At 38.7% G+C, this 25044-nt stretch overlaps 3 protein-coding genes across 21 annotated transcripts in view; 1 reads left to right on the forward strand and 2 right to left on the reverse strand.

The window, feature by feature from the left end:
* Positions 1–25044, reverse strand: part of LOC113637378 (interaptin-like) — a 482239-nt gene that overhangs the window by 36772 nt on the left and 420423 nt on the right. The gene's annotated exons all lie outside the window — the stretch shown is intronic.
* LOC113637777 (translationally-controlled tumor protein homolog) lies at positions 15098–23420 on the reverse strand. The gene is made up of 3 exons (XM_047818160.1): positions 23325–23420; positions 16223–16232; positions 15098–15450 (listed from the first exon to the last, which is right to left on the reverse strand). The coding sequence occupies exons 1-3, from the start codon at positions 23418–23420 to the stop codon at positions 15098–15100; spliced, it is 459 nt and encodes a 152-aa protein (XP_047674116.1).
* Positions 20501–25044, forward strand: part of LOC113648616 (myosin heavy chain, clone 203-like) — a 34289-nt gene continuing 29745 nt past the window's right edge. Inside the window, exon 1 of one of the 4 annotated variants that reach the window (XM_047818498.1) lies at positions 20501–20638. The gene's annotated coding sequence lies outside the window, so the exon portion shown is untranslated. Of the gene's footprint in view, positions 20639–21383; positions 21438–21727; positions 21749–25044 lie in introns of those variants that run through there. The other 3 variants (XM_047818499.1, XM_047818500.1, XM_047818501.1) reach the window with 3 other exon arrangements.

Below are 25044 nucleotides of genomic sequence, written 5' to 3' on the forward strand. Positions count from 1 at the left end.
GTCTCAGCTGAAGCCTGCGCAGTTCTAGAGGCAGTTCTCCCATTTCTACTTGTAGTGAGGCTACCGGGGACGATCTAAACGCACCGCAACTAATTCGCAAAGCCTGATTTTGAATTACCTCAATCTTTTTAAGTAATGTTTTGCTCACAGAACTGTGTATAAAACATCCATAATCAATGTTTGACCTAATCACAGCACAATAAATTCTTTTCACAGACTGACACGTTGCTCCCCACTTTCCTCCTGACAAGCACCTTAATACATTCATTCCTTTTTTGCATTTTTCTATCAGTTTCTGAATGTGTTCTAAAATGTAATTTAGAATCCATCCACATTCCCAAAAACCTTAATACCTTTACTTGTTCCAACTTATGCCCGTACATTTCAATATTCAAGCTTGGAGTGTTCTTCTTTTTCGAAAAGCACATCACTTGCGTTTTTGCCACAGAAAATCGAAATCCCCACTTATTTGCCCAATTCTCCACCTCGTTTACTGCTTTTTACATCTTATTTTCTACAAATAGAACATTTCGCCCCTTTCCCATAATGCTCCGTCGTCAGCGTATAGTGACCTTCCTATTCCATTATCTACAGTATGATAGATGTCATTAATCATTAAATTAAAAAGAATATGGCTGTTCACACTTCCCTGGGGAGTTCCTTTCACAATCGGAAGGATTTTAGATAACACAGACCCTTACTCCTATTCTTACTTGAATCGTTCTTCCAAATAAGAAACCCATAATCCAGTTATACATCCTTCCACCGATTTCCAAGCTTTCCAGTTTCATCAGCAGCCCCTCTTTCCTCAGCATATCATAGGCTTTTCTACATCAAAAAAGACTCCCACTAAAACTTCTTTATTAATTTCAGCTTTTTGAATTTCAGATTCCAAACACGATATTGCATCCATCGTATTCCTCCCTTTTCTAAATCCACTCTGACATGCTGAAAAAATGTTTCTACTTTCAATTACATACGTCAATCTATTCATTACCATTCGTTCCATAACTTTACAGAAATTTGATGTCAGCGCAATAGGTCTATAGTTAATTATCTGGGAGCGGTCTTTCCCTGGTTTGGCTATTGGCACTATTACCCCATGCTTCCTTTCCCCATATGCCTTTCCCCATATTTTGTTAAAAAGTCTAAGAATCATACTCAAAGATAAATCCGATAAATGCGAAATCATCTCATAGCATATGTCGTCCTTGCCTGGAGACGTACGCTTAACCCCCACCAGTGCTTTCTTTAACTCGAATAAATTAAACTCTGTGTCTAGAATACTTCCAGATAAATTCTTCTTTTCATATATATGAGACTTCTCCCTAACGTTCTGTTCCCTTTACCTCCTCATACTCTGACAAATTATCAATACTCTTATAATTAATGTACTCACTGAACAATACAGATTTTCAGAACTGAACTTTTTAAACTCCTGCCCATTAGCTATTAAGCTTCTAGCATTCCACTGGAGTATTAACAACACCATTATTTACCACCACACCCCGGCTGTGTGTATGTGGTTTCCATCTTTAATTTCTCATTGATCGTATCCACTGAAATACCTTCGATCTCTAGATACTTTTCCGCTGCTTTGATTATAATTTTGATTCTTTCTGTCCAGCTTTCAGTTTGTGCTGAACAGTTCACTACTTCAGCCATAAAAGTAACAAATGCAGCGTTATCCTTAATCCCAACTTTCTCTCTTGTACTTTCCTTTGCCATTACTGTCTTCCATTGAATGATCTCTTTAGTTTTTTTCTCCTGATTCCAAATTAACTTTTTTTTAGTGCCCCAGAGTACGACACTCCTTCCTGAATTCTAACATTTTGTACTTGAGCCGCATGTTTCCTCACACTATATCCTCCATATCCCGCACTGTGATCATCGCCACAATTACAACACTTGGGTTTAACCTCTTGCCCACATTTTCCATATTCATGTTCTCCACCACATCTCACACCCCTCTGTTTGCCTCTACACACCGCTGCTACATGACTGAACTTTTGGCATTTAAAACATCTTAGAGGTGGGGGTATATAAAGTCTAACTGAACAACTCATATACCCCAACATGACTTTACTTGGCAGTTTTTCCTCAACAAAATGAATCATTACTGAGAGACTGTCCCCCCTTTTTACATCAATCACTGCTGCTCCTGTAAGACCTTTCCTGATCTCTTCAACAGTAACCTCTGTGGGAATCCCTGTTATTACCCCTCTAACCCATTTCCTTTCTTCTTGAACTGAACAAAACACCCTTTGCTCCATGATCGACTTAACTCCTACAGCCCTTTTTTGTTGCATACTGTCCTTACAATGTATTATCAGTCTACCATCATCTCTCAACTTCTTCACACTTACAACCAGTCCTATCACTTCCTTTATTGCTTTGGACAGCTTTAGCAGGTTTATAACATCGAAAGATCCGTTTACAAGTTTCATTACTAGCTTATACTCTTCTTTCCTTCTTCCTGTCAGATGAGATGCATTTTCACGATCAGATTCAGATGTACTACTTTTCTTCCTTTTTTGGTTTTCTACTACACTCCATTCATTGTCTCCATTCCCGCCTTCATCCGTGTCAAACATTCCACCCTCCATTTCCGGTTCACTTCCGGAGTCTAACCCCACCTCCTACCATGCACTCTCCAGTCACAGATCAGCTGCCGCCAAACCGCCCGGCTACTGGGTTCAACACAGCGCGACTGTAACAGTCACTGCGCCATCTACTGTGTTTAGAATCTACTGCGAGTGATTCAGTGTCTTTTTTTTTATTAATTATAAGCAAACAAACAAACAAGGTACGTAATCAAATCACAAGGAACATTACAATAATCAGCCATAGGTTGAGCATAACCAATAACAAACATAGATCACAATAAAACAAACAGACAAAAAAATAAGAAAATGAAAAAGACAAAAATGAAATAAATTAAACAAAATAATACTAATGAGTAAATAAATATATGTATCAAAATAAATCAAAAAAGGGCTTTATTTTAAATTAGTTTATTTTTGTTTAACAGAGAAATCAATTTGAGGGCTTTTGTGTGTTTAACTAATCTTAAGGCTTCACATAAGAGTTTGAACTCATTCATCCACTGGTTAAAGTTAGGTCTAGATTTAAACCATCTGCACTTATGAATGAAAAACTTCCCAAGACATAACAAAAAATTACAAATAAAATCAAACTCTTTGTTTTCCAAAAAGATACCAAACCTAATTATCTTCACATTAAGGGGAGGGAGTTCAACCTCCCTAGACCATAACCAGTTTTGCATATCTCTCCAAAAAGGTTGCACCATATCACAAAAGAAGAACACATGCTCTAAATTTTCAATATTTGTTTCACAAAAAACACAATTATTCACATCCAGATTAAATTTCAATCTTAAAAATTCGTTGGTGGGATAAATCTCATTTAAAATTTTGAAATTCACCTCTTTAGCTTTAGGAGGGAGGGGGAAAGACAAATATTTTTTTCTTATTTTTTTAATTTCAGAGGTACCAAAATCCATAAGCATGTAGACCCGTTTAATAGGATTTGGATAATAAGCATGTAAAATTAGTTTTCTAATGACTCTGTTTGTGCATTTTTTGTCACAAAATTCACAACCTTCTAAGGAGAGCTGCCTCAATTCTGGGGAGACCTTGGAGAACAAAATGTCTTCTCTAACCATTAATCTTACAACAATTGGCATAGCTCTAATCATTCTATTATAAACATTAACAGAGCACTGCAGTTGGTATTTCTCACAAAATTCTGTGTACAGTAACACATTTCCATTATCATCTAAGAAATGGGCCACCGCCCAAATCCCTTTTGTAGCGTCTTTCCCTGTCATTTTAGATTTCATGTCCCAGGCACCCTAAATTTCAACATCTACTCCTCAATTAACCGATGAGCAACTCAGTTTTACACACACACCTGGCTCCAGAATGTCTGGAGCCTCCACAAAGACCAGATAACCCCATGCGGCTCATTGGGGTCTGCAAACAGGACTCTCTCTCTCTCACACACACACACACACACACACACACACACACACACACACACACACACACACACACACACAACACAATGAGACATTCCTTTTACTAATAAAACCCAAGATAAGGTACTCTAAGGTTCTCATTCTTATAACCCTTTTTGTAATGTGTTTCTTCTTTTAAGGCTTGCCTGACTTAAAATTATTTGCTCCTTAATTTCCTGACAAGGGTGTATTTTATTCATGTGTCAGAAAACAACATTGTATTTTAAAATCTGTTATACTCTATCATCATATCTTACTGATCATGGCATGTTAATGTATACCTGTTCTAATGCCGTATGCCCCTTTAAGGTCTGATGTCAGAATGTATACGAAGCTATCGTTTTCTTTTTACTTCCCTAATGAAAGTGCATCTTGTTTATGTTTCATTTTTGTTTCTTTGCCTTTATCTTTGCCTTGATTAATGATCTATGTATATAATGTACCGCTGCCTTCATACCGTCATTACCCTTCATGTTTAGTATCCAAATGACCACAAAATTATCGGTTACTCATTTTTCAAGCACTGGTGTATTTTATTTGAGCACGAAAGGCGCCATACCATCTTAATACACTCTGGATCAAACTTTAAAGTCATCTAAAAGTTTGATGGCTAAACCACGCCCACAGACACCTGAAACAAAGGGAGTTTTCCCCTCCAAAATCCTGACCGAAGTATTGGTCATCTCCCCAAAGATGGGTGGAGTTCGCGACCTTTAAATTGTCAGAAACACCACTAATCCGTGGTCAGACTTTCGGAACAGCTTCAAGACGACTCCATCTTCCTTCAACGAAGTTCCAGCAAGCTACACTTCCAAGAACAACAACTGCTCTGATCTTCAGGAGAACTTGGAAGAACGTCTGACCCCACCCTAACTGACTTTTCAGAGATTTCTCTGTTGCATCCGGACTCTTGTTCAGTAAGCCAATGCAAGTAACCGTTTCCTCTACCAACCAATTTAGATGCGTAATTTTAAGTAGGAATCTTTCATTGAATCTTAAGGTGAATTTAAGTTTCTGTGATGATTTCCCAGTTAGGGTGTGATTTAATTTTGAAGTCTAAGCTTGCCAATTCCTTTCCTTCCTTTCTCTAGTTTCTTCTTTCCAGTCTCTTCCTCCCTTTCCCCAATTTTAATTTCTTTTACTTTATTTTATTTTCATTTTCGTTTTCCCTATTTCTTTTGTTTGTTTGTGTAGTTAGTTTTATGTTGTGTTTGTCTCATTCATTAAATGTCATAATTTTGAGCCACAGGTGATTTGTCTCTGAGTCTCGCTCACAAATTAAGGTACCTGCAATATCTGGTCTGAACTACATGCTCTATTAAGTTAATTTAATTTAAATTACGGTATACAGTAAAAGGAGAGCGAATCTTTCTTGGCCCGGGAAGATACCGCCTTCATAGAATTAATAAAGGTTACACGGCCTGTTCGGCGGACGAACAGACCAAATAAGCGTAACGTTAATTCCAGTACCGTTAATTTCAACTTAGGTTAAAATATTTGGAAGTCACTATAACACGTTATAGTTGCTTATAAATATTTACCTTGCTTTGCGAGCCAAAATCGCTACACTTTGGCATTCCATTCCTCAAAATATACAGATTTTCTGCCGAAACTTATATATCTGTTATTCCAAACTGGAGTGTTGTGAGGAGTGAAGTTATGTTTAAACAATAGTCTCCAATACAGCAGCACCTGCTGATGAAAGGTTGAAAGTTTAACTGGTAGCGAGGTACACTCAAAGTCGCAGCGTAAAAAAAATTGTATTCCACCCAATTTGCTGAAAATTGCATTGGGGACAATAAACCAAAAGGAGTGACCATTTTGAATAAAGGACTTTAACCACTTCAATTTCAAAACCCCATTCATAATGTCAAAATCAATCGCATTCACACCACCTTCTTCATAATTTTTAATCATATCATCCTTTCTAATATAATGACATTTATTCCTCCAAATAAAATTGAAATTCACCCTATTTATTAATTTAATCATTCGTGTCTATATGGGCAATGAGAAGGCTGGGTAGATTAATCTGGACAAACCATCCATTTTATACAAAAGAACTCTTCCAAAAATTGAAAGATCCCTCTGTAGCCATCTATTTAGTATAGATTTACATTTATCTACAGTATGTAACACATTTTTACTCTCCATTGTTTCTCTATCTTTAGAAATAATTATCCCTAAATATTTAACTTCCCTCTTAATTTGAATATCAAATAATGACTGTAACGGGAAGTCATGTAATGTTAACATTTCACATTTTTTAAGATTCAAATGCAACCCTGAGGCTTTAGCAAACTGACTAACAGCATGTAAGGCTAGCGAAATTTGGTGTTCATCTTTTAAAAACAACATTGTGTCGTCAGCAAACTGACTTATAATTATTTGTCTATTCAACACTGTTAAACCTTCAATACCATTATTTTTTATCAATATAGATAAAAGCTCTGCAACCATAATGAATAGCAATGGTGAGCTACCACATCCTTGACGAATCCCCCTTTTAACTGGGAATCTTGTGCAGGTTCCATGACCAAGAGCTACAGAGCTATTTATTCCGTTGTATAACATTTTAATTAAATTTATAAATCTTATTCCAAAACCAAAATGCTGCAAAGTTTTCAAAATAAATGGATGTTCCACCACATCAAATGCTTTGTAAAAATCTAAGAGAATAAGAAACCCACTGCCTTGAACCACATCACTATAGTCAATTAGATCTAACACCAATCTAATATTATTATGGATTGACCTTCCTCCCATAAACCCAGATTGTGTCTCACTAATTATAGTAGCAATACCCTTTTTTAGCCTCGCAGCAATAGCCCCAGAAAAAATTTTATAATCTGTGTTAAGCAAAGTGATAGGCCTCAAATTGTCTAAAAATCTTTTATCCTTGCCACTTTTGGGAATCAATGTAATTAAGCCTTGTTTCATACTTTCTATCAGATCTTTTCTTTCAATACATTCTAGTAGGGAATTAAATAATAATTTTCTTAGATCTCCCCAGAAAATTTTTAAAAAATTGTTAGAGAGTCCATCTGTCCCTTGGGATTTATTTAAAGGCATCCTCTCCACCACTGAATCCAATTCTTCAATCTTAAGATCTAAATCACACAAGACTTTAAATGAGCTCTTGATATGTGGAATATTGTTTTGAATTTTAGCAAAAAAGAGATCTGACTCATCTGTGGAGAAATCTGAAGAATAAAGTTTTGAATAGAACTGGAACACTTCTTTTTCGCTTCTTCTAAAATCTTTGCATTCCTCTTCTCGGATCATTAAACTACTTATAGTATTTCTTTGTTGTCTGCTTTTTTCTAAATTACTAAAATATGAAGAGTTCTTTTCACCGTCCTCAATCCATTTGGCACGGGATCTTATATAAGCACCTTGTGCCCTCTCGAGATACAAATGATCTAATTTACATTGAAGCTCCATCACCTTCTCCTTTTCATAATTGTTTAAAATTGGTTTGTTACAACACTGACTTATTTCACAAATTAAATTCCTTTCATATTCCCTTTTTTCTTTGTTTAGTTTCTTAGAGAAAGTAATAGAAAATTCCCTCATTTTAAATTTAAGAAATTCCCATTTACTTATATTACAATCAAAAGAATCATCTCTCTCTATAGCCTTTATTAATTCTTTGATTCTATTGCAGAATTCCTCATTATGTAAAAGAAAGGCATTGAACTTCCAGTAATCTTTGTTTCTAAACTGCTTTAATTTAGGTTCTAAAACAAGATCTATAAAGCAATGATCTGTTAGTGGTGCTTTAGACATTGTAGATTGAGAAGTATACTTTAAAATGTTGTCACTGACCATCCAATAATCAATTCTAGACTTGTTCTCCCCATTAGGCATAAACCATGAAAAACCTTCAATTTCAGGATTTAAATATCTCCAAACATTGTTTAAATTATTTTCTGTTTTCAAAAAATCCACACTTATATTGAACCATCCCTTGTCAAGTCTAGGAGGCCATCTATCTTTCCATTCGTCTGGAACCATATTCCAATCCCCTCCAACTAAAACATTATCAGATGGGTACAAAACTTTGGTTTCTGAAATTATCATTGAAATGTCTTCAACTAATTTTTGGTTCTGGGCTGCATTGTTAAAGCCATAAATATTAATTAAAATAAAAAAAGAACATCAATTTTAAGTACCACCATCAACCAGTGACTGCCTTCATCAGCTTTATAAGTGATGACTTCTCCAGGACATTTATTGAAACATATTGCGACTCCTCCGGAACGATTTGAACCATGACTGAAAAATATCTTGTCACCCCATTGATTAGTCCAAAAAGAAACATCCAAATCTGAAGAATGAGTCTCTTGTAGAAACACACAGTTAGCCGTTTGCCCTTTACAAAATAAAAAAAACAGCTTTTCTTTTAACAGTGTCCTTTAAGCCCCGAACATTCAGTGAACTAAAAATAATTTTGTCCTTAATCCTCAATGTAAAACAAACCAAAAAAAAAAAAAAACAACTACAACAACACAGCCGAAGAGAACTAGTAAAACACAAATTGAACAACTACTAGTAACTCTGTGTGAACCGAAGCCTTAGATAGAGCTCCCGTGTCCCATTGAAAAGTTACCAACTACCTGACCATTTGAAACGTATCACTTCATCCGTCAACTTCGATCCGTCCTCCATCTATGAAACCGCATGGACCGCGAAAAAAGGCAAGTTTCCCTGCCCGCCTTGCTTGATCAATTTGAGGCCACAGCTTTCGTCGGTCTTCCAAATCCTCCCTCGGAAGCATCTCGGCAAATCGAACTCCTTCCGTCTTGCAGATAAGAGAATTTTTGGTGCGACGCCAGATTCCATCTTTTACCCGCCTTTGAGTGAACAGCACAATGACATTTCTGTTTTTATTGTCCATCCTTCTGCCCAGCCTATGGACTATGTCAACAGCCTCATCCATTTTTACGTCCATCTCAGGTGCAATTTTACTGAGTAACTGGATGACATGCAACCTGATATCTTCGTCTTTTCTCTCTTCTATGCCTTTGATACGGAGACACCACTTCATTCTATATCTTTCTTGTTCTCTCACTCTCTCCTTAAGAACACAATTGTCCTTGCGCAGATGTTCATTCTGTGTCTCCAAGTCCTTAACTCTTTCTTGCACTCATTTACCTCTTCCGTGTTGAACTGAATCGCCTTCGTTAAGCTTACAATCATGGCGCTACTCTGCTTGGCTTGTTCACTTAAATCCGCCAACTTCTCGTCCACCCTCTTTTCCAGATTTAAAATTGCCTCCAGAATAGTTTCATTAGAAATCTCAACCTTCTCACTTTCAACCGTTGGCTTCACTCTTTTTTCCGCCGGCGTTTTACATGGCGTTGAAGGACGGGAACCAGCACCTCGTTCTCTTTTATTTAGCACAGTAACCTCCATCGCGTAGTCATGCTCCGTTTCTCTGGCCTCATCTTTCTTTACGATATTAGGCGTCAGAACTTTACCTTTGGGGTCTAATTTCAGCTTGGCAGGTTTAATCAGTTTTTGTGCAGACATCTTGGCATAAATTGTTGGAAATACTCTATTTAGTCAAACTTTTGGGAACAACTATCACAAGCCTCGGAAAACACGACTGCTCAACCCGCCAACTTAGCACCGCCTCCGCGCCTTTCATTACGTGCTCAACTCGGTAGCGATCCGTGCAGGAAAGCCCCCGCTCACCCCGCCTCCCCGTGTGTCTCTCTCCCAGACCACGCCGCGACCATATACTATATAACTGTCACCGTGTTACCCATTCCCAAAAATGGAAAAAAAGAAAACAGAACTTTTCTGGACAGGTGGGAGGCAGAATATCTGTTTACATATGTAAAAGACAGACCTGTTTATCTTGTTTGTGGAGGCAACGTGTCTGTAACTAAGGAGTACAACATTAGACGACACTATGAAACGAAACACCAGAACAAGTATAAGAACCTGGACATGACTCAAAGGAGCCAGAAAGCAGAGGAGATGAAAAGAAGTTTGGTTTCACAACACAATGTATTCAAAAAAAGCCACATCACAATGTGAGGCTGCTGTAAAGGCTAGTTATATTGTGGCAGGAGAAATCGCAAAATCAGCCCGGCCTTTTAATGAGGGAGAGTTTATAAAAAAGTGCATGATGAAAGTTTGTGACCAAGTGTGCCCTGAGAAAAAACAAGCCTTTTCAAACCTGAGCCTGAGCAGGAACATAGTAGCTGAGTGCACATGTGAACTTGCCACCAATCTTCATGACCAGCTGATGGAAAAAGGAAAAGGTTTCGTTTCTTTCTCACTTGCTGTGGACGAGAGCACCGACGCATCTGATACTGCGCAGCTGTCAGTGTTCATCCGTGGAGTGGACTCAAATCTGTGTGTTACGGAGGAGCTTTTGGGATTTAAATCCATGCATGGCACAACCACAGGGAAGGAAATCTTTGAGGAGGTTTGCAAATGTGTAACTGAAATGAAGCTGCCATGGGATAAACTTGTGGGATTAACCACAGATGGTGTGCCAGCGATAAGAGGTAAAAAGAATGGACTGGTGGGCAGGATTCGGGAAAAGATGCAGGAAGAGAATTGTGCAGGTGAACTATCTGTTTATCACTGCATCATACATCAAGAATCACTGTGTGGTAAAGCCCTTAAGATGGAACACGTTATGAACACAGTAACACAAGTTGTTAACTTTTTAAGAGCCAAAGGTCTGAATCACCGCCAGTTTAAGTCTTTTCTAAACGAGTGTGGTTCTGAATATTCAGACGTGCCGTATCACGCAGAGGTTAGATGGTTAAGCCGCGGAAAAGTACTGAACAGATTTTTCGAGCTGCGTGAGGAAATATGTCAGTTTCTGCAAAGCAAAGGGAAGGACACAGCAGAGCTCCGGGAGCAAAAGTTTCTGTGTGAGCTGGCCTTTCTGTGTGACATCTCAAGCCATCTCGATGTGCTGAACCTGCAGCTGCAGGGGCGGGGATGCATCATCACAGACATGTATGCAGCAGTGAGAGCTTTTAAATCTAAATTGTGCCTGTGGGAGAAACAGATGCTGCAAGGAAACCTTAACCATTTTCTCTGCTGCCAAACCATAAAAACACAGATCTCTACTGCCGTGTGCGCACAGTTTGCTGAAAAACTCAGTGTACTCGGCGTTGAGTTTAGCCAGCGATTTGCCGACTTTGATGTCCAGAAATGTAGATTTCAACTGTATGATGCTGTTGGCGCCGCACAGTTTCCACAGTTCATCCCTGACACAATGCCTCAGCTCCGCACCCAAGCTGCTCAATTGCTCTCCCTGTTCGGCAGCACTTATCTATGTGAGCAACTTTTCTCCTTGATGAAGATGACAAAAACATCTCACAGGAGTCGTCTGACTGATGAACACCTTCGTTCGATACTGAGGGTTTCCACAGCTCAGAGCCTGAGCCCAGACATTGATGAACTAGCATCCAAGAAAAGATGCCAGATATCTGGCTTAGGCACATCAGATTAGATCAGTGTGTTGCAAACTGGGCAATAATTAACATTTTCTTTATGCACTTTTTCTTGCTACTCAAAGGCCTGAATGGTTGATTCATTCATTGTTGTTATTTTATTTTCAAATTTATTAGCCTGTGGAAAAAAGTTTATTTTGATATTTACCTCAGAAGGCTGCAAATAGAAAAGAGGCATACAATTTTTATTTAAATTTAATTTAATATGCCATTGATATGTTTTTTTTTATATTTTGAGGTTCGATTTTGCATGTCTGCACTATTAAGTTATATAAGCGTTGCTTGTTCCATATTCAATATTAAAGAAAAACTTGTTTGGTTCCATATTTAAAGGTTCATTGGTTCAACGTTGGCCCGAAGCTTTGTTTAAATTTTAAATTTGGGCCCACTGTGTATTTGAGTTTGACACCCCTGCCAACGTTTTGGAGGTAGGAATTGCTATAGTTTGTGATAAATTAACTAAGAAATAAATAGCTTTGTGGTCAGTCAGTGGGCTGTTGCTAATATTAACAGAGATATAATTAATACTTAATGTTTTAGAAATCAACCAATAATCAACTCTTGATCGTCTTGAACAGTCTTTATTACTCCAGGTGTATTGGATCACATCTGGATACATTTCTCTCCAGATGTCAACTAAGTCAGATCTATCCATAAATGCTAGAGGATTTGAATTTGGAGAAACTGCTTTCCTTGGAGGTACCTATCTAACATATTATTCATTGTTATATTAAAATCAGGAAGGCAGAAGGATATTTACCTAATGCATATGAGAGTTTTTGTTCTAGCATGTTAAAGAAATCACAGTTTTTCAACTTTCCTGACTCTGCAACACAAAAGAACAGTTGCAAGGGCATGAGTACAAGTCTTTCTCGCTTATCTTTCTTTTTATATTTTTGTCTGTTTATTCACACTTTCGTTCCTCTCAAACTTCTTCAGAACGAGCCCATGATCGGCCGATAGCACCTGTAAGTACCAGCGGTCAACTGGTGTGCCGAAATACCGGTGAAGATGCCACTGCATCTGTCTGCCTATCTGATCACTTGCAGAAATCCTTTTACTGTCAATATAAGCGAAGGGGCTTCTGACACCTTTCCCTTCTTTTCGCACTCGTTGGACAAGTGGCCAAAGTTTGGTCCTGGCATCTTTGGTGACTTGGGTCTAAGTTAAATCTTAAGTCTTCAAAAATTCGGATCTTCTTTTCTTTGAGAATGGCAGAGGTTCTGGCATTCTCCAGATTTTATCTCTGACGTTGTGTGACAGAAACTGTACGATGATATGACGGCTCGCTTGCGCTTCCTCGGATGATTCAGACAATATGGGCAGGAAAGGGGGGCAAATAATACCTGTACAACTGCCGTCTGAGCGCCGACATGCGCACAGCAAAACCAATTCCCAGGCAGTCAAAAGTTATGTTAATTTCGTCACCTATTTTTAATTTACTCTTAGTCTTAGTCTTGTGCCAAATGTCCTCGTTAGTTTTAGTCATATTTAGTCATTCACATATCTTTTTTTGTTAGTCAAGTTTTAGTCGACTAAAAGTCTCGTCATTTTAGTCTAGTTTTAGTCGACTCAAGGTATCTTAGCCTCTTACCTGTCGCCCCCCCCCCATTTTCATGATTTTGAAGAAATCACTAGATGACATACCCACCTTAGTTCAAAAGTCCTAGAATAAAGAGAACCCCTCTGCCTAGAAGTCTGTTGTGAAAAAATGCCTGTAAACTGACACCCTGAGGCGTGAGAGTGTGAAAAGTTTGAGAATTGCGCAATAAAGTTGAAAAAAATTAATATGCGCATTCTCATTGCACAGCCCGAACTCACCAGATGTATCATGTTGCATCTCGTTGGAATCGTCTCCTTATTGGCTAAAGCTATGATGCTCGCGAAACATCAAATCGCTACTGGAGGGAGCAATTGTCAGTCAAAGGGAGGGTCACCCACATAGCATGGAGAGACCTCATTGGCTTCTTAGCTGCCTATCTCTGCACCACAGGCACTGGTTGGCTCATGAGAGGGCTTGTTTGATTCGTTAGAGCCTCGACAACAAATCTAATGCGTTTTGAAAGTTTTGTAAGCCTCCAATGAGAAGTAGGAGTCAAACAAAGGGCGGTAGTGAACCTGTGTATTCAGTTTCCGGTCAAAGACTTAATTCTTGTGAGGCGAGCAAAGCGTTTTGGATCAAAAGGCTTACATATTCCAGTTCCTTGGACTCTTGGGGATTTTTACAAGCATTGTTTTGGAAAATACATTAACATTAGTGACAATGTGAAGAAAGGGAAATTTAAAGACTAGCGTTTAAAGTTGAGTAAACAGATCGAACTAGCGCCACCTACTTTCTGTTGGCTATCAAATGGTTCAATTACTATGACTGCTATAAATCATATTATGCTTTGTGTGTGCGCTTAATAAAATCCTGAGAGTCTAAGCTTTCAAACAGTATATAATTTAACCGTGTATTTAGAGGATTTAATGCTTAAAAGTTACAATGAAGTTACAATGAAGTTGATGCACTCTCGCCTCCTAGCGGTGGTGGCTCGTTCTCGCGACGGCGACCTGATAAGTGGTTTTAACCAACACAATTCAAAAGCTAGGGCCAAACAGACTCCGACTGACAACTTAAGTTACAAAGGTTTTTAAAACTGTTTTAGTTGCCTTGTGTCTTATGTTTCTGTTCAAATCAGAAATAAAATAAATATACTCAGAAAAACTGAAAAGAATAGGCCTACTTTACTGTGGGCCTAAAATACAACCTATTTACAGTCCGCGAATCACAAAAGTATCAGTGAGAAGTTGAGAACACTCGTTTAAACAGTACATACACTCGAACTTGACTGCACATCACATTTTTTACTTTATTGATACCGCTTTTAATCGTAATGCAGAGACCGGTCATCGGGACATAAGCGGTCATGTACAATAAAAGCGTCTGCGCAGCGACAGGAAATATCATTTAACACAAAAAGCCGCCTAGACGGTGGACTTGCGCTCAGGACTTTCTAGGATTCTTTCTACGAACACACTAAACAGCGCAAAGCTGTGAACTCGTACTGAATATTTTAAAGGCGTAACAGCTGATGAAAAAGCAGAGACAATTGTAGACGAAAATGAAGAGGGATTTTATCTTTTCGACATTTTCGTCTCGTCTTTTTTTTCATCAACAATAATGCATGTTAATTTAGTCTTAGTCAGCGTTTTTGGACAATGGTGCAGTCTTGTCATCGTCTCGTCTTAGTCATGAAAAAAAAAAGGTTGTTAACGAACATATTTCATCTCGTCTCGTCTGACGAAATTAACACTACCCTAAAGTGAGCTGCATCATTTATATCTTCTTGCCCTGACAATGCAAAGCTCTGATGTGATCCAGCTCACTATTGTACTGTTCACCCCCACCTGAGCTGGGGTGTGGAGGGGCTGGGGTGTGGAGGGTTTCTGCATGGACACTGATTATAGGAATCTAAGCAGTGGCCATTGGTCCTAATCCTGATGGAGTCATGTGGAATGAGTGATCTGATCCAAAAGCTTTCACGGCCAGCCACTGATGAGAAGCAGCCAGGGACATGAACGGGGTAGTTTAGCATTTCCCCAACTCAAGACTGTCTTTGAAGAAAAGCATGTACGGTGTCAGTCCATCCTCACAGAAGTCGAGCAGACCGATGGAGCCATCCAGGTTCATTGAGTCACCTGTAAAATACTGGAAATTCTTGATGTTGCCAATGGTTTTCTTGACCTCAGCTGGAGCAATAGCCACGAAGGGCTCTACTCGTTCAGGACACGTTTCCTGCAGTTTGGCCTTCACCGCCTTCATGTAGTCCTTGATGTAGACCATGTAAAACTTCTTGTCGTAACTGGTTTCCTGGAGCTTGTGGTTGAGGACGATGTCGATGCCGCTGACTGTCATCAAATCACAGCCATCATCCTGGACCTCTGCGGACACCCCCCCCCACACACACACACACATGCACACACACAAACACACAAATTGGGCATTGCATTTCATTAGGCCTCCAGAAAAGAATAAAAAGCCAAACATTTGTAAATATTTCACACTTTTGATATACCTTTGCCTAGCAGAGGGCAAAATATGATCTACCGAAATGATGCTACACACTGTCAGAACTTAGAGCCACCTCCAAGTGGACACATCGCAGGGTGATCTCCACACTTAGACTTTTGGTCAATGAAGACTGTTTTAGACTTAACTGATAACTTTATAATTACTACAAACAAAACACTGATGCCCCTTTTCCACCGAGGCAGTTCGAGTGCTGGTTCGGAGCCAGAGCCTAATTTAGAACCAGTTCTTTCTGTTTCGACCGCCAAAGCACCGGCTCCGAGCCAGGAAAAGTGGTTCTTAAGTAGCACCAAAACGTTGCTGGTCTAGACTTAAGAACCGCTTGGGGCGGGAGCTGGGGGCTACGTTATGTACTTTATCGATTACAACCTCCGTTTATACAGATTACCCGGAGCTGCACGTACACGTTTTATTCACCGAGTGTATGTTCGCAAAGCCATGAGCATTAACAGTAAAGCAACATCCGCCATTGTTGTTGTGTTTGTGTTTGCCGCTGCTGCGCTAACGTTGCTTTGACACGTGACACGTATACAGTGACGTCACACTCGGCGCTGTGATGGTTCTCTAGCCGGTGGAAAGGCAAACCGGTTCTTAGAAGGTTCGCCAGTGGAACCAACTTTGAACCAGCACTAGCGCTAGCTCTGAACCAGCACTCGGTTCTTTCCGGTGGAAAAGAGGCTTGAGAAAACTCCTCAGACTTGTATGAGAATGAGCAAACTTCTTTATTGTGGTCAATCAGCCAACAATTCTCTAAGAGAAATTGCCAAGTTGAAAGTAACAAATGAAAAACCCAAAAAGAGCATCTTCATGCAATCAAAAACAAAACTCTCAAGACGTTCTTGCAAAGTAAAGTTTTTACACACACACACACAAACACGCACACACATGCGCGCGCGGGGCTGCCGCCTTCATCTGGCCAGAAGAATTTGACACACCCGCACACGCACACACCCGCACACGCACACACCCGCACACGCACACACACGTGCACGCACACACACGCACACGCACCCCACCCTCAGAAAATCTCCTCAATATATACCCTTACTTCCTGGTCAAAGTGGAGGATTAATCCTTTTTTACAGCTACAATGAGCAGGTTTCCTCATTTCATTTCTTACTATTATATATGATTTCTACTGATTATATAATTGATTGATTATATGTTAGCTTTATAAGTTTGAATTATGATAAAAGTTCTTGATTATATTGGTTATGTTGTATTACTGTTTTTGCTAAGCCCTTGCTGTTATAATGTTGCTTTGTATATAATGTTACTGTCCATGTTGACTCCTTAAGCTTACTAAACCTATGAGCTGAACATTGTTATGATCTCAGTCTGTCACTTTCCAGACTGGGCTTGCGCTCACATGCATATTTTAAGCCTTGGTTTCTCTGTTTCCACTAAAGGTCAGGTTCTCCTTTTCCCTTAGACCCTCAAACTCAGATTCAGCAGGTCCATCCAGCTGGTCGCCTGATTCAGCGGTCTCGCCATACTCCCTTCATGAGGCCTGTTTCAGCTGAACTATTGATTTTAACTTCCTCACACACTGTTGATCAAAGAGCTCAGACTGACCAGGCCTGACAGCACAGAATCTGGTTACTTTTACTAAGTTTATGATTACAATAAACATCTTTGGCCTACAACATCCCTACATATGTCTTTTGACACCAATTGTAATATTTTGCAAGGCTTAATACTTTACTTTGGTTATAGTATTGTAAGGAATAATAATTTAATTATTTCTACTAAGATTTTTCACAACAACACACACACACACACACACACACACACACACACACACACACACACACACACACACACACACACACACACACACACACACACACACACACACACACAAGCACTGGGCATAGCAATTCATTAGGCCTCCAGAAAAAACAAAAGCTACTCATTTGTAAATATTTCACACTTGTTAGATGCATTTGTCCAGCTGGGGGCAAAATCTGATCTACCAACAAGCTTTACACACACACACTCACACACAGACACACACAGACACACACAAGCATTGGGCATTGCAACTCATTGGGCCTCCAAAAAAATAATTTTTAAATATTTCACACTTACAGTATATGCATTTCACAGTTACAGTATATGCATTTGTCCAGCTGGGGACAATATCTTCTCCTCTCTTTCTCTTCTACCAACAATCTTTACACACACACACACACACACACACACACACACACACACACACACGTTGTGTTTTCATATTCAAATCATATTTGTTTCCTCTCTTATTTACTGTATGAATTTAGTTGCATCAGTCAGCTTTGGCCTGGAGATATGCTGAGTAATGTTTGACATTTATCAGTCAGTGGTTATCCAAAATAATATTTAATAATTTTTGCTTATTTTACTCAATGCATGGCAAAATTTCATAACATTTATCATTCATAAATGAAATATAATAAAAAAACATAAGGAGGTAAACGAAGTTTTATCACATGAAATTATGGCATGTTTTTGAGAGTGTGTGTGTGTGTGTGTGTGTGTGTGTGTGTGTGTGTGTGTGTGTGTGTGTGTGTGTAGTCTGTTGTTGGTTGATCAGATGAAATCAGGTGGGCAAAATAGTTATTACAAACAGAATGGTAATAATTGTGGATTTTTTTATTTATAAGCATTCAAGTCAATTTGACCTGGAAAAAAACAGGTTTTATTATTTGCTGACTTTAAAAATGGTTTCAAAACAATCTCCTGCCCTTGAAATATATCAGCCTCTAATTGTGCATCAACTTTTGTGCCTCTATAGTGAAAATAATTCAAAATTTCTGTTTGTTTGTTTTTTTTTACTAAAAAATGAGCCATTTTTGTAAATAAATAAGGTTTATTATACCGAAGGTAAAGAAAAGGTAAAAAAAAAAAAAAGGCTATCATATACTTCATTTTTTTATAAGCAGTCAAAACAGACAAGGTCAATTTGACTCAGCACTCCTAATTTGTATCCCTGCTTAGACTGCTGCCCCCGCGACCCCGCCCGGGATAAGCGGTAGAAGAAGAAGAAGAAGAAGAAGAAGAAGAAGAAGAAGAAGAAGAAGTCAGAAAATAACAACATGGGGCTGCGGTTTGTCCGGAATGTGTAGATAATAAACACATATATACTGATCAGTGGCCGAGCAGCACGTACGGAATCACTCACAATAGACACTGAATCACTCGCAGTAGATACCGAATCACTCTCAGTAGTCAGTGAATCACCCGCAGTAGCCACTGAATCACTTGCAGTAGCCACTGAATCTGTTCAACTATTCTAAAGAGAATATAGGGAAATATTACATAATTAATTTGTGTTTCCTACCGGCTAAATTTAACATACATAAACAAAAATTTGCTGGCTCTAAACCTATCTTTTCTCTATTCAGAGATGATCTTGACAGGTAATTGAAACTATCCTTCTTCCTCTATGGTTTAGTCTCACAGCTCTTCTGTGCCCCGTTGCATTATGGGACAGCGCAGTGTGCATCTGTGAGAATACTGCTGCTCTGGGGTGCTGCTTTTCACTAGGGCTGGGTGATATGGCTGAAAACTGTATTACGATATCAGTGTTTCATATCGGTCGATATCGATAATTATTGATATTTTTTATGACCCATTTAAAATAAGGACCAGGAGAAAAATATATTACATTTAAACATTTTTTTTTATTTTAAACTTAACCTTCCTCTGATCATAATCCCCTCAGTTATTAAGACAGAAATGTTAACAACCAGGAAAACTCAAATAAATAAAATGTAAACATAAAAGTCACAATGAACACTTAACTATTATCTCTTAACATTTAAGGAACAAAATGAAATAAAATGTAAGAAATGCTTAATATAGTGTAATAAAATAGTGCAAAGTGTTAAATATAAACATAGAGAAACCTGAGAATTTAGTGCTAGTTTAGTGCTAGGAAGTTCACGCTGTTCACCTTCTGGTGAATAAAGTGTGTAAAATATGTGCAGAGTTTTGTAAACATAAATAAAACTGAGGTAGACTGAGATACATCTGTAATATAAAAAACAAACCTGATACACTACAGTAACATTGTTTGAAATATAAAACCTGCAGAAATATGAAAAAGTAACAAGTTATTCTGACTCTAATCAAACTTGAAGTTGAACTATTCAAGTATATTTTCAGTCCAGCTTTATTTACAATTTCTTCGCTCGCTGTGGCTCATTTTCTGCTTATCAGTCGCCGGTCCTGGCATTGATGGACTCCCTGTCGACTTTTATAGGTCATTGTGGGATGTGGTGGGCGAGGATGTGCGCTTAGTGCTCAATGAAAGCCTGTCTAGGTTCACTGCCAGTTAGTTATTTGAGGGCTGTGATCACCCTTCTTCCTAAGAAAGTTGATTTAACAGACATAAAAAATTGGCGCCCTGTCTCACTCTTGTGTAATGATTATAAACTGCTTGTGTAGTGATTATAAACTGATTATAAAGTCCTAGCAAACCGGTTGGCTGAAGCACTGGTTCAGGTCATTCATCCGGATCAAACCTATTGCGTGCCCAGCAGAACAATCATTGACTGTATATCGCTAATTTGAGACGTAATCGAATGCTCCAAAAGATTTAATTTAGACTTTAGTTTGATCTCCTTAGACCAAGAGAAAGCCTTTGACAGAGTCGAGCACAAATACTTATGGGACGTTCTACAGGTTTTTGGGTTTTGCCCAGATTTCATTGAGAAAGTTAAGGTGCTCTATAGTCTATAGTATAACAAAACGCGATGTCCAGATCAGTGTGACCTTTTTTTAATCTGTAAATAAAGTTTCCTTTAAAAGTCTAAAAAAAATCTCTCTCTCTCTCTCTCTCTCTCTCTCTCTCTCTCTCTCTCTCTCACACACACACACACACACACACACACACACACACACACACACACACACACACACACACACACACACACACACACACACACGCTTAGTGATGACGTCACCGGATGTACGAAAGCGAAAGTAGAGAACAGGGTGTGTTTTTCTGTAGTTTAATCGAGACAAAAGCGAGAGAAAAGTAAAGCGCTTCTCCTGGTGAGTAGATTACAGATATTCCAGTATTATACACTGCAGATTGAGGTTTACACACTGGAATGTGTTGATACAGAGCTGTAATGTAAGTGAAGTGTGATTATTTTAATGATGAACGATCAGCTCGGTGTCGGTGTGTTATAGCGGATCTGGAACAGGGTGGGGTTTATAACGGTCTGGTGAAGTCGGGGCCTGAAACACACACACACACACACACACACACACACACACACACACACACAATCTGCTTTATCTTTACTTCTGCTCTTTGTGTTTAACTGCTTATAATGATCAATATTAGCGCTTAGATTTTTATTTTTTGCTGTTTAAGAAGTCCAGAATCTGCATTTGTTTCGCTTCTGCTTTAACTGTGTCTCTCACTGCCGACATCAACTGTGTTTAGAATCTATTGCGAGTGATTCAGTGTTTATTGCGAGTGATTCAGTATCTATTGCGAGTGATTCAGTATCTATTGTGCGTAATTCCGTGTTTATTGTGAGTGATTCAGTACGTGCTGCTCGGCCACTGATCAGTATATATGCGTTTATTATGAACACAATCCGGACAAACCGCAGCCGCCATGTTGTTATTTTCATATGACTTTTGTGGTATAGTGAGATCTATTTATGTCTGTCCAGCAGGTGGCAGTAACGTAATGTCTTGTTAAACTGTTAAAAGCCTGAGAAGAAGAGCTATCGGCGCTCACTACTGTTAGACACATAACGTGTGTAAGTTTGGCTGCTGTGATGTGATGTATTCTCATATAAAGCGGCCATCAAGAAAGACTTCTGTGTGTTTGCTGGTTGGTATTTCAAGATACAACAACTTTTGACATCGTAATAACCGACAAACCTTTTTTTATGTTTAAACCTTCATCAGGTTATGAGTTTATTCAGGTGTAGTTAAACAATTAGAGATGAAGCAGAAGGAACAATGTTTATCTCCACAGCACTTAAACAGAGTCACCGCCCTTCTTCCTCTATGGTTTATTCTCACAGCTCTTCTGTGCCCCGTTGCATTATGGGACAGCGCAGTGTGCATCTGCTTCATTCTGCAGAATCTCAACGGAAGCAGCAGATCATCAGTTTTTTCTCATTTCCTGTTCCAAGAATAGTGAGAATGTGAGAATACTGATGCTCTGGGTGCTGCTTTTCACCCTCTGTAGTATGTTAGTGGGGTAATAGGGTAATAAGGTATTAGTGTATTAGGGTAAAATGAAGTGAACTCAGTTCTCACCACAGTATCAGAACCTCACAGGTTTACACCAGCACTGCTTCAGTCTGTTCATGATCTTATTGTGCAGAATTATCTGTCTATCTATCTATCTATCTATCTATCTATCTATCTATCTATCTATCTATCTATCTCTTTCTCTCTATCTCTTTCTCTCTATCTGTCTATCTCTGTCTGTCTATCTGACTATTTATTTATCTGTCTGTCTATATATATGACTGTCTGTCTATCTATCTCTCTTTCCGTCTGTCCGTCTGTCTCTTTATCTATCTGTCTGTCTGTCTATCTCCCTCCTTTTTTCTCTGTCTATCTCTTTTTCTGTCTGTCTATTTATCTCTTTTTCATATCTGTCTATCTATCTATCTATCTCTCTTTCTATCTATCTCTCTTTCTATCTGTCTGTCTGTCTATCTATCTCTCTTTCTATCTATCTCTCTTTCTATCTGTCTGTCTGTCTGTCTATCTATCTATCTCTTTTTCTGTCTGTCTATCTATCTCTCTGTTTCTCTGTCTGTCTATCTCTTTTTCTATCTGTCTATCTATCTCTTTCTCTCTGTCTAGCTATCTCTATCTCTTTCTATCTCTCTGTCTATCTATCTATCTCCCTCTGTCTATCTATCTCTGTCTTTGTCTGTCTATCTCTATCTATTTGTCTGGCTATCTATCTCTCTTTTCATCCATCCATCCATCTGTCGGTCTGTCTGTCTATCTTTTTTTCTATCTGTCTGTTTTTCTCTCTTTGTTTATGTATCTGTCTGTCTGTCTGTCTGTCTGTCTGTCTGGCTATCTGTCTGTCTTTTTTCTATCTATCTCTTTCTATCTCTGTCTGTCTGTCTATATATCTATCTCATTTTCTCTCTGTCTATCTTTTTTTCTATCTGTCTGTCTGTCTGTCTGTCTGTCTCTGTCTATCTCTTTTTCTATCTATCTATTTCTATCTCTCTCTGTCTGTCTATCTATCTCTTTTTCTATCTGTCTGTATCTATCTATCTCTCTTTTTGTCTGTCTATCTATCTAAAGGATTAAAACATTTTCTCTTCCTCCTGTTGGAAGATTCAGGAGCTGGAATTCTGGCTGTTTAGTGAAGTGTTTTCTCTGTTACCCCAATCATCATTAAAGCACAGTTTATATTCAGTGTTAAATAAAGTTTTACACAGTAATTCTGTCTAATTCTGTGTAAAAAATGCTGGAGATTTTCTAATGACGTCACTATTGGCTTCTTTTCTTTAGAACAGCTTAAACAGGAGAAAATGTCATTCTGTCTACAGTTTGAGGAACTCAGCTGCTGAATTTTCAGCACAGTTATCAGCAGGGGGGCATTTAAATAGACAAAAGCCCCTGGGCTACAGCATTACTATGGGCCCCTCCCTCCCCATGAACTATTTAAAATTGAGCTAATGTACGAATACATTTTAATTGTCTACCTTTAAAAGGTTTTCTGCCTCGTTTTTCTTACTGCAGAGTCTTTGTTGATGTTGGTAAAATCCAGTTTCTGGTGATTGTTGCTCTCCAGAGACATTAAAGCTAGATGACAGAGACGCTCCTGGCCCATAACAGAACACAGCAAGTTTTTCCCCAAGGCCAGTTTTGACAATGACCTTTCACCGCTGGCATTTGTTACAGGTAGCGTGAGAAATAAGCAGAGATTGATGTCCTTGTTTGGAAATACAGAAGCTAACGGACGTTGTTTTATTATCCTCATAAAGGTTCTTGCTGTGGTGTCGGTTTCCTTTTGTATGATTGCTTTAAAGTGTGAAAGTTTATCCAATAAGTCAATTTCCAAATCTCTGCAGTAGTTATCGTTTTTCTCAGTTGCTTTGGAGCATTTCTGGAATCATCCTTAAGATTTGCAAATCAGTAAATGCATTAACAAAACAATGTACAAACAGCACAATACATTGGATTTCTTGCAAAAGCCTGTTTTTTGCTCAAAATCCTTTCCTATGTCTCTCAAAAGTAAGTATTTGTGTCAATGAACATATCATTGTAATCAAAATAACAAGTCCTTTTATCATTGTTTACAAACAAGATAGTCAAAAATGTTTAGTCATTTTTTCAACATGACAATGCTTTATTTTAGTATTTCCTGATGTAAACTATGTTTTGGATCACACGTATTAAAAATGTACGAGGCTGAAATTCTTCTAAGTGACAACTAGGAATTTCAACAGCACAAATTTACACATTACTGTATGTGGGATATTGATTGTAAGAGACTGGACAGGATTCACACTTTTTTTTTTTTTCTTTACTAGTGGACTGAAAAAAAATTACAATATAATGTCATTGTCATAAAAAAATAAAAAGACAAATTAAAATTCCAAAAGGTAAACATAGGAAACACTTCTTAGGCAAAACTGCACATGTCGCACTATACAGTGCAATCTGTCTCTACCCCTGATGTCCCAGTCTGTCAGGCCACAGATTTTTATCCACACCACAACAGATATCCTCCCTTGCAATACAGTGTGGAAAAAATCTTCTGGAATGTCTTATCCAGCCTCTGTGATGTCCTCACATGCTGCATTCATGGCAGCCAGCAGGGTCATCTGAGTATGTGGCTGGCAATCATAGACCTTCCACCTCCATGCTGAATAGAACTCCTCAATTGGGTTGAGGAAAGGGGAATAGGGTGGGAGAAATTGCATCAGCATCCTGTTATGGGTCAGAAACCATTGCCTGATGGTGTTTAAGTGATGGAAACTCACATTATCCCAAAGTATCACATACCTTTTTAAATCATCTGGAAATGGACCCCCTCATCATCAGGGATGAGAGCCCTATAGAGGGTCTCTAATGCCCCGCCTCAAGCGGTTCTTAAGTCTAGACCAGCAATGTTTTGGTGCTACTTAAGAACCACTTTTCCTGGTTCAGAGCCGATGCTTTGGCTGTCGAAACAGAAAGAACTGGTTCTAAATTAGGCTCTGGCTCTGAACCAGCACTCGAACTGCCTCGGTGGAAAAGGGGCATAAGAAGGTGAGGAGATGCTGTGTGTTGTATGGGCCTATAAGGGGAATATGAGATAGCACACCCTGCTCTGACATAGCAGCACACATAGTGATATTTCCTCCCCGCTAGCCTGGCAAATCAACAGTAGCTCTGTGGCCGATGACATTTGGACCACGTCTTCTGCTTTTGCTCAGATTGAAGCCAGCATCATCCACATATATAAAGTT

Source organism: Tachysurus fulvidraco, chromosome 9 (genome assembly GCF_022655615.1).
Source record: "Tachysurus fulvidraco isolate hzauxx_2018 chromosome 9, HZAU_PFXX_2.0, whole genome shotgun sequence".
NCBI classification, from domain to species: Eukaryota; Metazoa; Chordata; class Actinopteri; order Siluriformes; family Bagridae; genus Tachysurus; species Tachysurus fulvidraco.